Raw genomic sequence first — 12,647 nt, 5'->3', positions numbered from 1 at the left:
AGTAGTGCGGAGTCAGAGAGCACCAGTGACTCAGACAGCTCCTCGGACTCGGAGAGCGAGAGCAGCTCAAGTGACAGCGAAGAGAACGAGCCCCTAGAAGCTCCGGCTCCTGAGGTACTGTGTCCCCTTCGGGAGGCAGTCCTGGCCGCGGGGCTGAGTCTGCGCTGGGCCAGCACCGACCGTGGGGCTGCGTGGCTGTGCCTGTGGAGCAGTCAGTGCCTCCCCGCTCCTCCGCTGTGTGGAGCCAGCTGTTTCTGTTTACTTCTTCCTTACCAAACATTCGGCAGTGGACATTTGGGAGAGATGTCTTCTCTCTCCTGTTTAAAACGATAGGTTCTTCTTTGTTGTCGCTAGTTTTATTTGGAAGAGCAGCTCATTAAGAATGTTTGCACACCATTTTCTTTTCCCTTCTTTGAAAAGGAAAACTCGTTGTTAGTAGACTGCTGTTTTAATATTAATGAGAATTTTTTTGAAATTTCAGGAATGCATGAATTAAGGAAATCAGAAGGAGAGAGCCTGATTTAGCAAAGGGCAGGAACGTGAACTAGAAATAAGTCATCAGAGGTGCTATTTTTGAATCACTAAAAGCCATGCATTAAATTGAAGGTGAAATGGTTTTGCCGGAGCTGTTTCTTGCTCCCTCTGCCCCATGTAAAACAGGGATAATTGTGTTTGCCTGTCACCACCCTTGGGAGATAGTGCAAAGATAAATAGATGAGACTGAAAATCCCAAGCACTAAATTTACCTAGAGGATTTATGCTATTTACTGGAGTGTTGAACACGAGATTTAGTAACAACTAACAAGGTTGCCAGGTGCCCTCAAAACTTGGAGTAGCAATGTAAAAATTATGCTGGGGAAGGATTCTTAGTGAAAAGGGAAGGCACTTTTGTTGAACTGGACCAGCTTGTATAGAGAAAATTATTCTGCATATTTCAGATGGGAATCCCCAGAAAGGATGCTTTCTGATTAAGAAAGCATTAAACTTTTCAGTGTTTGTCCCTGCTGTTTAGAAGGCAAGGCCGTTGTACTAGAACATTAACTGAATCCATCTGGAGATCATGCAGTGAGACTTAAGAGCCAAGGCTGAGGGCAAGGGAGGCTGAGAAAATACCTGCCATTTTTTCTATTAGATCTGAATTTATGTCTTGCCCAGACTAAGTGCTCAATAAGTATTTTTTGGAGTGAATAAACATGGGTCGCATTAACTGCACTTGTAGTGCCTTTCAGATTTTAGAAACTACTCTGTGTGTTTCTGGGGGCTCTCTTTCCTTGTCTGATGCTAATTGCTGTTGAAATAATTTTTCTGTGCCTCAGGGAAAAGGATATTGAGTATGCTCTGCAGACAAGTTGTGTGATTATTCACTGTTAGTGTTACTAAGATCTTTGCTTTATGTCTCGCCTTATTCAATAAGAAAAATCTGCATGCTTGTTTGGTTACTGATACAAGGAAGATAATTCAATTAAATATTAAAATTCAGTTCAAATAAAACTTAGCACAGATTTGGCTGGATAATTGAAACTTCAAAGAAAAATTTAATCTGCTGTTTATATTAATGAAACAGTTATATCTTGTTGCTCAAGAGGTTACTGTAATAGATTTAGAGACTCTTAGATGAAAAATGTTCCCATCCTACTTAATTTTTTTAAATCGGCTTACTAAATAGGCTTATATTTGTACATTTGTGTTGATGTGCAAATCTAGACTTGGGTGTGGTTTGTATGTCATGTACTGAGGCTTGACTTCCCCAGAAATATTTTATCTTTTCCTATATTTTAAACCTTTAACTTTCCCCAAGGTGTTTAACTACTTTTCTTTACTTTTAAAATAAATACTGGGGCTGGCCCCGTGGCCGAGTGGTTAAGTTCGAGTGCTCTGCTTGGGCAGCCCAGGGTTTCGCCAGTTCGAATCCTGGGTGCAGACATGGCACCGTTCATCAGGCCATGCTGAGGCGGCGTCCCACATGCCACAACTAGAGTGACCCACAACTAGAAATACACAACTATGTACCAGGGGGCTTTGGGAGAAAAAGGAAAAATAAAAAAAAAAATCTTTAAAAAAATAAAAATAAAAAAAAACATTAGACATGGAAAACATTTAAAAATAAATAAAATAAAATAAAATACTTGTGTTATTATAAATTTCCTGTGTGTGTTGAGAGTAACATCAATTCTGTAATAGGCCATTTTAATTTTCTCACCCTTTTCTTTGTTAGATTTTTAATGCTGAGAAATTTGCTCTTTATGGCTCCATTTTGAATTCATCTGATGAAGTAGTCCAGTGATCTTACGAGATCTGAAAAGTTATATGCATGCCAATGGGCTGGTGGTAAACTTGGGGAAAAGCCGCTTTCAGTGTCTGCTTTATAGTGTGGATCCAAATGTGAATCTCAGTTTTTCAAAACATGGGAGACACATCACCTTTTTACTGCTTAAGTGAAGTTCAGAAAAACATGATTCTATTCTCAGTTATTCAGGAATTTGCTTAGTTTTCTAATGTATTCATTGGCCAATTCTTTGGTAGTAAACTTCCTTGGTTGACTGCCTGTTAGGCTTTTGGTGCTTTTTCATAAATTATTTAATTTAACCTTCCATCAACCCTAGACGGTTGGTAGCGTGAGAGAGGAAGAAGTTTTTCTCTACTGTTCTAGGTCCCTCTGGCTGGTCCAAGAATTAAATAGCTTACCACCCTCCCTCCCAGTAGACGCGGCAGCAGGCAGAGATCTGGGAGCCTGGGGGGGCAAGAACTCTTAGCTTCTGCCAGTGCTTGTCACATGTCCCAGGATCTCTCAGCTGCAGCGGCCTCGGAGGGAGCAGAGTCCAGCCAGGCAAGTTTATCCTGCTGGCTATGCCAACCGTGGGGGAGGAGGAAAGTTTCCTTTACCCTTCTAGGTTCTTCTGGCTGCTCAAAGAATTAAATTGACATGAGACAGATTAACAGGAGAAAAACAAATTTAATTGCTATGTACAGGAGCCCCATACACGTGAGAGAGTCAGAGATAAAAAGGTAAAATGAGGTATATATGCCACCTTGAGCTAAAGAATGACATAGGAGCCTGAGGCTTCAGAGGGGAGGAGGGTAATTGACAGGACATTAAGAAGAGCAGAGGTTCAGTAATTAGAGGTTTGCCCTGCCACACACACAGGCCATAAAAATGTATTTCTGGTAAAAACTCTTATTATGGACAAAGCCTCCAATTTAAATTCTTTAAGGGACAGGTAAAATTGTATCTTGAGCCTGCAGGGTCTTAAGCTCAAAATTGCCTTAAGCTCAAAATACCCCACGTGCCAAAGTGGACATCTCGGGCAGGCCTGTTCTGAACCCTTGCAGTAGCTTTCTTTTCGCCTGGAAGGAAAGAGCAGCCCTGATATTCAAACCCAAAGCCATTTAACTCAGAGGCCTTTTTTTCCTACTACACCATGCTACTTCTCTCCTTTCTTCTTTTTTTCTTTTAATTTCTTTTTGGACTCATCTTTCACAACTATGATGTTTTACTAAAAAAGTAGGCATATGTGATGCATAACTCAAAACTTTTTATTCAAAATCATAATTGATTTTAAAATACATGAACTTTTACCAATTTGAGAAGTTAGGAAAGGCTTAAAGGGACATTTGGTCGAACCTTTATTAAAACACGTAATGAAAATTAATCATTTTTTCACTTGCAATGTGCAGTGTTTGGTTTGCACCAGCACTGGGAGGCTGGGGGCGGGGCAGAGGGAAGGCAGAGGAAGAAATGAAAGTCCAAACCTTGATCCCCTGCAGCACCTACACTCTTACAACTCATTCTAAAGTCTCTTTTTAAGCAACCTTTTATGTAAAAGTTGCCCCCATCCCAACACCCAAATAATATCTGACCTTAAAAGAATTTTATCCATTTTATGTCTTTACGGTGGGTATACAAGAAGGATTGCCCTTGCCCTCTCCCCTGGCCTGGGCACACAACTCAACACCCTGCAATGGGGCCGTGCACCTCCCTTCTGTACAGTTTTAGGACCGCAGTGGAAGAAAATGTGTTTTATTTCTGTAACCAGGGCATTCCTTTAGGGACTACTGAATGTATCTTATACTGCCCTGTTTGGGGCCGGGGGGTGGGGGATATAGATGTTCTTTATACCAGGAATGACTTTCCTTTTTGGATCCTGCGTACATACTCTTGTATGGAGCATGTCAGTGATGGAAGGTCAGTTGTAAACACGGCCCTGGTGAGTGGTATCCATACCTTTCTCAGGAAAGGGTTTTTTGAAGGGTTTGGTTCCTGAGGTGGTTGGCAAGTGATACATGCCTTGTCCCCGATCAGTTAACCACTAGTATTACCATGCCCTCAAGTCTTTGCAGGAAATAATGTTTGACAAGTAGGTATTGCGTGCTAATCTTTTCTCTACCCGTGACAATCATCCTGTCTCTTGAGAACATTGAATACAGGTTTAGATTACCTCTCACAAAATGCCTTGCACTAAGACTGGTTTCCTTCTTCCCTCCCTCCCTGCTTTGAAATTCGAATGAGAGCTTGGGTATGGGGTTGATCTAAGTGAAGCGACCTGTAAAGGAGATATGTTCTCTTAAGTGTAATATGGGGTAAGCAGAACAAACTGAATTCTGCAGCTCTCTTTCTGGCTGAAGTATGATCCTACCTGCTTCCTTAAAGTTCCTCTTAGTTCTGTTCTGTTACAATCTCACTAAGCCCAAACTGCCTACCTGATCGTTTTATTACCTAAGCTTTTCCTGGCCAAAAAGCCTGTACGTTCTATCCATGTGTCTTGCATGTACTAAGTTTGCATGTTTTTATAGAGTTGAATTATTTGGGATATTCCACTTGGGGAAATTATTAGCAATCTTCCCTGTAAAACATCCATCTACTGGAGTGATTTCCTTACCCATAATCTAATCAGTTAAATCCCATGTGGAATATCTTTCAATTAACTTCCTGGTGCATCGTGTATAAGATTTAGTCATTCGTGCAAACCACCTGTCAGAATGGATCTTAAAAGCATGTAGCACGCTAGTGATATACTGCCTTTTAAGAAAGTAGAATCATAGCTTACTCTATGAGACACTAATATTTTTCTATATGGCATGAAATCTATAGGTATAGTAATACACCCATAGGAATGCGCAAATAAATATCTCATGTACCACTGTGTGCAAGACATAATAGTGGCACTTGGAGAGGGAACCATCGCTGTCATTCTGTTGATCAGATATAGTAGCCTACTTGGAGACAGATGGTGGCGTGCAGCCAGTCAGTTAGCAACACAGCTTTAAACAGTTAAGATAACAGAAGTCAGGAACTTCTGTTTATTTGACAAGTTATTCGCACAGATAATCAGTATAATCTCACTGCTCTTAATTGTGTGCTCTGGTTCTTAAAACATAGCTGCTATTTCAGACGAGGTTGCCTGTAACAAGAGATTTAATGTTTGATTTTTAAAGAATTCAAGTGGGATTAATGCTTGGCTAATGTGACCTCACTTGACTCTTTTTACCAAGGTGTAAAATTTGAAAATCGGTATGTATCTGTGATATGCAGAGAACCTCATCATGTATAAATGTTTATAATGTTTTTAAGTAAATAAATGAAATCATCTTGAAGAAATTCATTTTCAGCGGAAAAGTATGTCAAAAAAAGGTTAAAGCCTGAAACCCATAGTAATCTCTAAGACAGTTTATTCATTAGTGACCTTCTGAAAATCCTTGATGAAAGGATTCTTTTTATTAATTTCTCCCTATTATTTTCTGATAGAATAGTTTACAAGCCAAAATGTGTCAATTCTGTGGGCTGGCCCTGTGGCTGACTGGTTAAGTTCTTGCGGTTTCGCTGGTTCGGATCCTGGCGTGGACATGGCACTGTTCATCAGGCCATGCTGAGGCTGCGTCCCACATGCCACAACTAGAGGCACTCACAACCAGAATATACAACTATGTACCGGGGGGCTTTGGGGAGGAGGAGAAGAAGAAGAAAAGGAAGATTGGCAACAGATGTTAGCTCAGATGTCAATCTTTAAAAAAACAAAAACCAAAAAAATTGTCACTTCTGTTTAAATTATACTGTAACTACCATTAGAACAAAATATTGATGAAGATTTCTCTGCAGTTGTCAGTGGTCTACAGTGGTTGGCATCTAATGGTCTATTATAAGTCGCTATCTGCTCCAGCAAAATTCCTGTAACACACAAAAAAAGGAAGATTGTTTCGAGTTGTTATAGAATCTGACCTGTAATTAGAGGAGGATAAAAAGGACCTGAATAATTCAGTGTGGAATGATTGCCTCTCCCTGACTGTCCTGTAGGATGGGGTCACTAACACAAAAGCAGGGTTTATCATCATCGGTCAGCTAACACTTGTCTCTTTCTCCTTGTTTTTAGCCCGAGCCTCCTACAACAAACAAATGGCAGCTGGACAACTGGCTGACCAAGGTCAGCCAGCCCGCGGCGCCCCCAGAGGCCCCGGGGGGCACAGAGCCCCCGCCGCGCCACCTCGACGGTAAGGGCCAGGGCGGCGAGGGCGGCGGCCTCGCCGGTCGCGAGCACTCGGACTCCAAAGATCCGCCCCCTAAGAGCTCCAGCAGAGCCCCCCGGGTGCCTTCCGAAGGCCCCCACGCGGGCAAGAGGAGCTCTCAGAAGTCCCCTGCCCACCAGGAGCCCCCGCAGAGGCAAACTGTTGGAACCAAACAACCCAAAAAGGCGGGCAAGGCCTCCGGCCCGGCGGAGCCGCGGGCCGGCCTGCAGGTGGAGAGCGAGCCGGGCGCCCCTCCGCGCGGCCCCGCCGAACAGCCCGCCAAGGACAAGCCCAGGGTGAAGACGAAAGGGCGGCCCCGCGCCGCCGACGCCGGGGAGCCCCCCGAGCCCGCCGAGCCCAGGCCCGCGGTGCCCGCCGCCGGCGAGCGGAGGAAGCACAGGAGCGGCCCCGCGGGCCCCCCGAAGGCGCCGTCGGGCCCCGAGCCCCCGAAGGACCGCGTGGAGGCCAGGAGCCCCGAGCACTTTGCCCTCGTGCCCCTGGCGCAGAGCCAGGGCCCCCCCCGCGGCGGCGGCAGGACTAGTGGCTGTCGCCGCGCCGTGGTGGTCCAGGAGGAGCGCCGGAAGGACAAGGACAAGCTCCCGGTGCCTCTGCGGGACACCAGGCTGCTCTCCCCACTCAGGGACACTCCTGCCCCGCAGAGCCTGGTGGTGAAGATCACCCTGGAGCTCCTCTCTCGGGTGCCGCCGCCGCCGGGGAAGGGGAGCCGCCCGAAGAAGCCAGAAGACAGACAGGCGCCGCCAGAGAAGAAGCTCGATGCCGAGAGGAGAAGCTCGGACAACTCGAGCAAGCTGGCCAAAAAGAGAAAGGTGAGCTGAGGGCCCACCGCCCTCTGCAGTCTGGGATATCCCTGCCGCGGCCTGGGGCTGCCCTGTGGCCCTTGATTCTCCCCCGGAGCTGTCTCAGTGAGGTTGGGAGGTGAGGGTTCCCCCCCTACCGGGCTTACTCTCCTGGGGCCTCTGTGGCCAGGCGGGAGCAGATGCCCGAGCCTTCAGCAGGCCTGCTAGTTTGAAGAAACATGAGGCTGGCCTTGAAGAGGGTATCTTGTTTTAGAATAATGTAGCCTTTGTGGGGATAATCTTAATGCTGATACTACATCCACATTTCAACACGTGACCATCTAACACTGCGTTAATTTGAAACCACCAGATTTAGAATTCGTGACCTCCATTAATGACTTTTCCTAATAAGCAGAAAATTATAAAAGAAGTTTCAGAGCTGTTAACAGTATGGTTAGGACATCTTTTTGAGTAATATAGGCGGGTATGGTACATTATGTAGTATTGAAAATTTGTCATTTTCTTTATCACAGTGTTTGGAAGTTTCACTTAAGGAGTGCACGTAGTTAAGAATGAAAAAATCCTCACATTATTTCAGGCACTCGGTTACTTGGATATAACACTGTCTTGGAGTCTCCTTCCTTCCTTTCGTCTGAATCACTGAGCTCTTGATGTATTTTTTTGTTGTTTATTGATGATGAAAGATGAGTGAGTTTTTCCCGGTGGCATTCCCGAGCCAACCTGCCCAGGATTCAGAGTGAAAAGCACAAGAAGGGCCAGCTCCGCCCTGCTGAGAAGGAATAAAAACTTTAACACCCTTGTTCACTACACAGCAAAACTTTTACGCAGGTGGAAGTTGAGCTAAGAGTACCAAGGACAAAAAGATCGCAAAGCCTGCTGTCGTGTCTGTGATTCGACTGATTACTCCACTAGGTTAAAAATATAACATGACTTTACCGAATATGAAGGGCGACTGTTTTCTCCAGAACCTTGTCAAATGAGACATAACGGTGTGTGTTGCCACCATAATTATGGTGGGATCAAGAGCTAATTGGTGGTGCTGTTTCTGCTAGAAGAGGGCATATTCTCACACCAAATAACTTTTAAAACGGGGTGTGTGTGTGTGTGTGAGTGTGAGAGAGAGAGAGAGATGTAGAACTTTATGGAAGAAATTGTGATGGACCTGGCTAGGGAAAAGGTGCCCCGAAAACTTCAAAAATCCACGCAGTTGCCTCTTCCTGGGAAATCTTTTATCCCCTATCCCCCAGCCACCATCGTCTTGTCTAGTCTCCACTGCTAACCTCCTGCATTAACTGGAGTGGGGAGAAGTACTAGCTTCTAGAATGCTCACTAACCAGGTGGAAATGTTAGAAATCGGAGGCTTCTCCAGACGGTTCTCAGCCCAATCCATTCTGCAGTGCGAAGCATTGCTTGCAGTTCCAAAAAGGGAAAGTCAGCTCTCCCTGTTGAGTACATGAACTGTGCCCTCTAAAAGCCATTCCCAGCCTTGGCTGCGCTCCACTAGGGCAGCTCATTTATCTCTCTGTTTAGAGGATGGAGAAATAATGACCCCCTCATCTCAGTCAAGTGTGTGCTTGCTCTAAAGCTCTGGCAAGCAGCTGAGAGATCTTGCCTTGGCAACAGTCAGCTTCTCTGCTGTGGTACTGACAGGATTGGAGCCTGAACCAGTGGTTCCAAACCCTGGCTGCACATTACGGTCACCTGGGGAGCCCTTAGTACTGGTGGCAGGATGTGTACCACCCCCCACTCCCCATCCCCTCATTGGCGTTCTCTAAATCCTCAGGTAATCCTGATATGTAGGGGGCTGGGAACCACTGGAGCAGAGTCTTCCTACCAGGCCAGGATGGGATAAAAGCTAGTGCTTTGGATCGAGAAATTTCTCCAGTGTAATGTGTTTAGACATCATGGGTCTAGGCAACCAGGAATTCCTTGCCTGAAGTATGTCACTAGTTAGAAACATGACTTAGAAGCTTCCGGATAAATATAAAAATCAGCTGCCGGTATACTTATTTCATGATCAGAGAATCATGTGTCATTTGGTTTTACTTCCTGCTGCATTCCAGGTATTGTCAATATTGAACATATTCTTCTCAGATCCCTGTCTGCTCAGAGCGGGCTTCTCTCCCCTCTCCTGTCAGGACCCTGACTCATTTGCTCAGGGAATCATGGTTGTTCCCTTCTGATGAGCACAGCTGCTCCGTGGGCAGCCCAGCACATGGGCCTGGGCCCCACGGCAGAGGCAGGGCTGTCATCTTTTTAGGCTTGGGTGCTTTTCCCCAAATTTGGATAGTGAAAACTCGTTCACTTTCTTCATTTTAAGTGTGTACACTAGAAAAAGCTCTCTGAGGTTGTAGGAAGAGCAGCTGAAGAATGTGCCTGATCCTTCACATTAGTGGAATTTAGTGTTTTTATTTAGAGGTCCGTCTCTCTCCTGGCACAAAATTACTAAAGATTATCAGAAGGTTCACAGACCCTTGAAGCCATTTTAGACTTAAATGTGTGAGATTATCATAAAGAGTTAATGGTGGGTAAGAGCTGTGATGAAGCCGTCAAATGTGGCACCTGTAGCAATGTACCCATAGATCTATAGTTTCTTACTACCTTAGAGGAGTGGGTAGGGGGCAGTTTTTGAGGAGAAATAGAGAAAATTGTGAGGGTAGATAGGCATGAACTCACATTGTGCTCCTTACATAAACTACACAATTTCTTGAACCTGATTACAGTTTAGAATTTAAAATACAATTTATATTTTTTGTATGATTTTTAAACCGAGCTTATATTGTCCAGATTTAGAAGAAAAATTGAAGTTGAGAAGCACAATATAATATACAATCAGGCCAGTGCAATTGAGAATATTCTAAAAACACAGCAAACATCATAGAGTTCCATGTGTGAGCTAAGCATTGTTGTAGGCACTTTACAGATATCTCATTTAGTTCAATCACCTTAAAGATCACCTTTTAAATAAAATGCTAGACTGTCTTAACAGTCATTTAGACAAGAATGGGAGGTCACATTCATTCAAGTCTTTTCCTTTCTCTGAATAATTGCTTTACTGACCAAGAAGCTTAGACACTTTTGCAAACAAATTTCAGTGCCATCATTTCCGTGTGTCTTGAGGAATAGGGAAGGGAAGTTATGAGATGGGGTGGGACGCGTGCCTTGTTCTTGCTCGAGGATGCTTGGTTCAGCCCTTCCCTTCCATCCGAGGTCTGACTGTCTTTTCTTGAGGTGTTTCTCCAGTTCAACGTTCCCAGTTATTATCCTTCAAAATCAAGGGTTTGAAAAGTTATCGGTTATAATTTTCTAAAGCCACTTTACATCTAATTTCTTCATGCCTGTCAGTTACCCTAAGAAGAGTACTGCAAGCATATGCATGTGGTAGCTAAGGTTGTTTTAAGGCCATTCTAATGCCTGTGTATTCCCTCACCAAAAAGAAGAAGGGAAGTCAATTAATTTTCCTATTCTGTTGTACTTACCCAGTGAGTATAATCTGTTTTCTCGAGCCAGCCCTGATGGTGTAGTGGTTAAGTCAGGCATGCTCTGCTTTGGCGGCCCAGGCACGGAACCACACCACTGGTCTGTTGGTAGTTGTGGTGTGGTGGCGGCTCACATAGAAGAACCAGAAAAACTTAAAACTGTACACAGCTGTGTACTGGAGCTTGGGGGTGGGGAGAGAAAGAAAACAAGGAAGAAGATTGGCAACAGATGTTATCTTATGGCCAATCTTCCTCTGGGGGGAAAATCTGTCTTCTCAGTAAGCCCTGCCCTTGTTCTTGGTGCTGGCTTGGACTTGGTGTCTGCTGTGTCCTTGTCTCATTGAACCTCCTGCAGAGACAAATCCCAGGAAAGTACCTGAATTTCCTGAAAGGCTGCTTCTCCTCTTTTCCTTAGCCCCCTGTGCTGCTGAGCTCATGTGCCTCCCTGTGGGAGAAGATGATAGAGCTATAGAATGTGAGTGCTGAGACCTTCGGCTCGCTTGTTCAGCTGTTCCTTTTATAGCTGAGATCCCGAAAGGCGCTGACATCCCTTGGCTGCTTAGCAAAAGTGGGTGTGGTGTTCAGGTAGGCTGACTGCCCCCAGGCCAATGATCTTTCTTTTTCACACTTTTTTTTTTTTTTTTTTTTTTTACACAAAAGCATCTGTTGGGGGAGTTCTTGGAGAGAGGCACAAGGTCATAATGACTCTGGCAGTTAGACTGTCAGCCCTGGCTCAGTCCCTCCACTGACCACCCCCCACTTGAGGTTCCCTTTCCGATGCCGCTTGTTCTCCCCATCACAGCCCAGCTCCTGGTAGATGCTCTCTCTACACCTGTTAGAAACTCTATGGCCCCACATGAGTGTCAGTTCTGAAAAACCCGCCTTCATTTCCACCTGCTGCCTGTAGGCGCTATGTTGGTGAGCCAGGTGCTGGGCGGGCACCAGGCTGCCCTGGAGGCGGTCTCTTCCAGAAAGGACTTGGCCTAGCACGGTCCGTTTCTTCCTTTTATGGTCTGCATTCTCGCCCTTTTGCTCCAGTCTGTAGGTGGAGCAGCATTTGGCAGATAATCCGAGGCTGCCTGACCTAACAGGTTAAGAAAAGCAAACAAGTCGGTTAGGACCAGGTGTCCGCTAGCAGCTTTCTCCTGTTGTGGCCGCAGGCGCTACTGAGACACTTCTCCTTCTGGGAAAAGGGAACTTGTGAATCTCGGACCTTAGACAGGATTCCCGGAAATGGGGGTTCTCTGTGGATAAGCCACAGGGTAGAGGAGGCCCTCTTTCCTCCTGAAGAGAGAGTTCATCACTCTCATCTCATTTTCAAATGGCTTCGTGACCCAGAAAAATCTCAAGAACTGCTTGCCCCCTGTTTTCCAGTCTTGGAATTCAAGTCTGTGTTTCCTGCCGCCCAGGACTTTCCCGAGCCCTTTCCTGAAACCGTCCAGTTAGAGTTGTAGTGCTGTCCTGCTTCCGGGGACCTCAGCTGCTAACCTTCGTTTCCGTGCCAGTTGACACATGCTTACTGAGTGCCCGCTCTGGGGAAGCCTCTGCGACTGTTCCAGACAGAAGATGACAGGGTTCCAAGGGCATAGCGTACACACACGCTAGCCTCAGCCCACAGGCTTGAACTCGGTCCAGCAAGCACGATCCACAGAAGGGGATTTTTGCTTTATTTGGTTTAATGGCTTACTTTCTAGCTTACAGAATATTACCAGCTCCTAAGTTGTTATCTGTCTATTTAAAAGCATATGATTCCAGTAAGTGCCAACGCAGTTGTTAAACGCCGGTGTTGGAGTTGGTGTTGGGTGATTTCTTGTTTTTTGGCTGTTGTCTTGAGTCACCAATTGGCACAGGC

At 45.3% G+C, this 12,647-nt stretch overlaps 1 protein-coding gene across 7 annotated transcripts in view; it reads left to right on the top strand.

The window, feature by feature from the left end:
• The window catches only part of AFF1 (ALF transcription elongation factor 1), a 176,584-nt gene that overhangs the window by 144,450 nt on the left and 19,487 nt on the right, over nt 1-12,647 (top strand). For all 7 annotated transcript variants that reach the window (XR_011437499.1, XR_011437500.1, XM_023637755.2 and 4 more), the window contains 2 exons: nt 1-114; nt 6,366-7,325. The exon at nt 1-114 is cut by the window's left edge and continues 43 nt beyond it. Coding sequence is in view for 5 of the 7 variants with exons in the window: in XM_023637755.2 (XP_023493523.1) it covers nt 1-114; nt 6,366-7,325 (1,074 nt within the window). In the remaining 2 variants the exon portion in view is untranslated. The remainder of the gene's footprint in view (nt 115-6,365; nt 7,326-12,647) is intronic.

The sequence above is a fragment of the Equus caballus genome, chromosome 3 (assembly GCF_041296265.1).
Source record: "Equus caballus isolate H_3958 breed thoroughbred chromosome 3, TB-T2T, whole genome shotgun sequence".
NCBI classification, from domain to species: domain Eukaryota; kingdom Metazoa; phylum Chordata; class Mammalia; order Perissodactyla; family Equidae; genus Equus; species Equus caballus.
The sequence above is the reverse complement of the archived record's forward strand: the minus strand, read 5'-3'. Positions and strand labels throughout refer to the sequence as shown.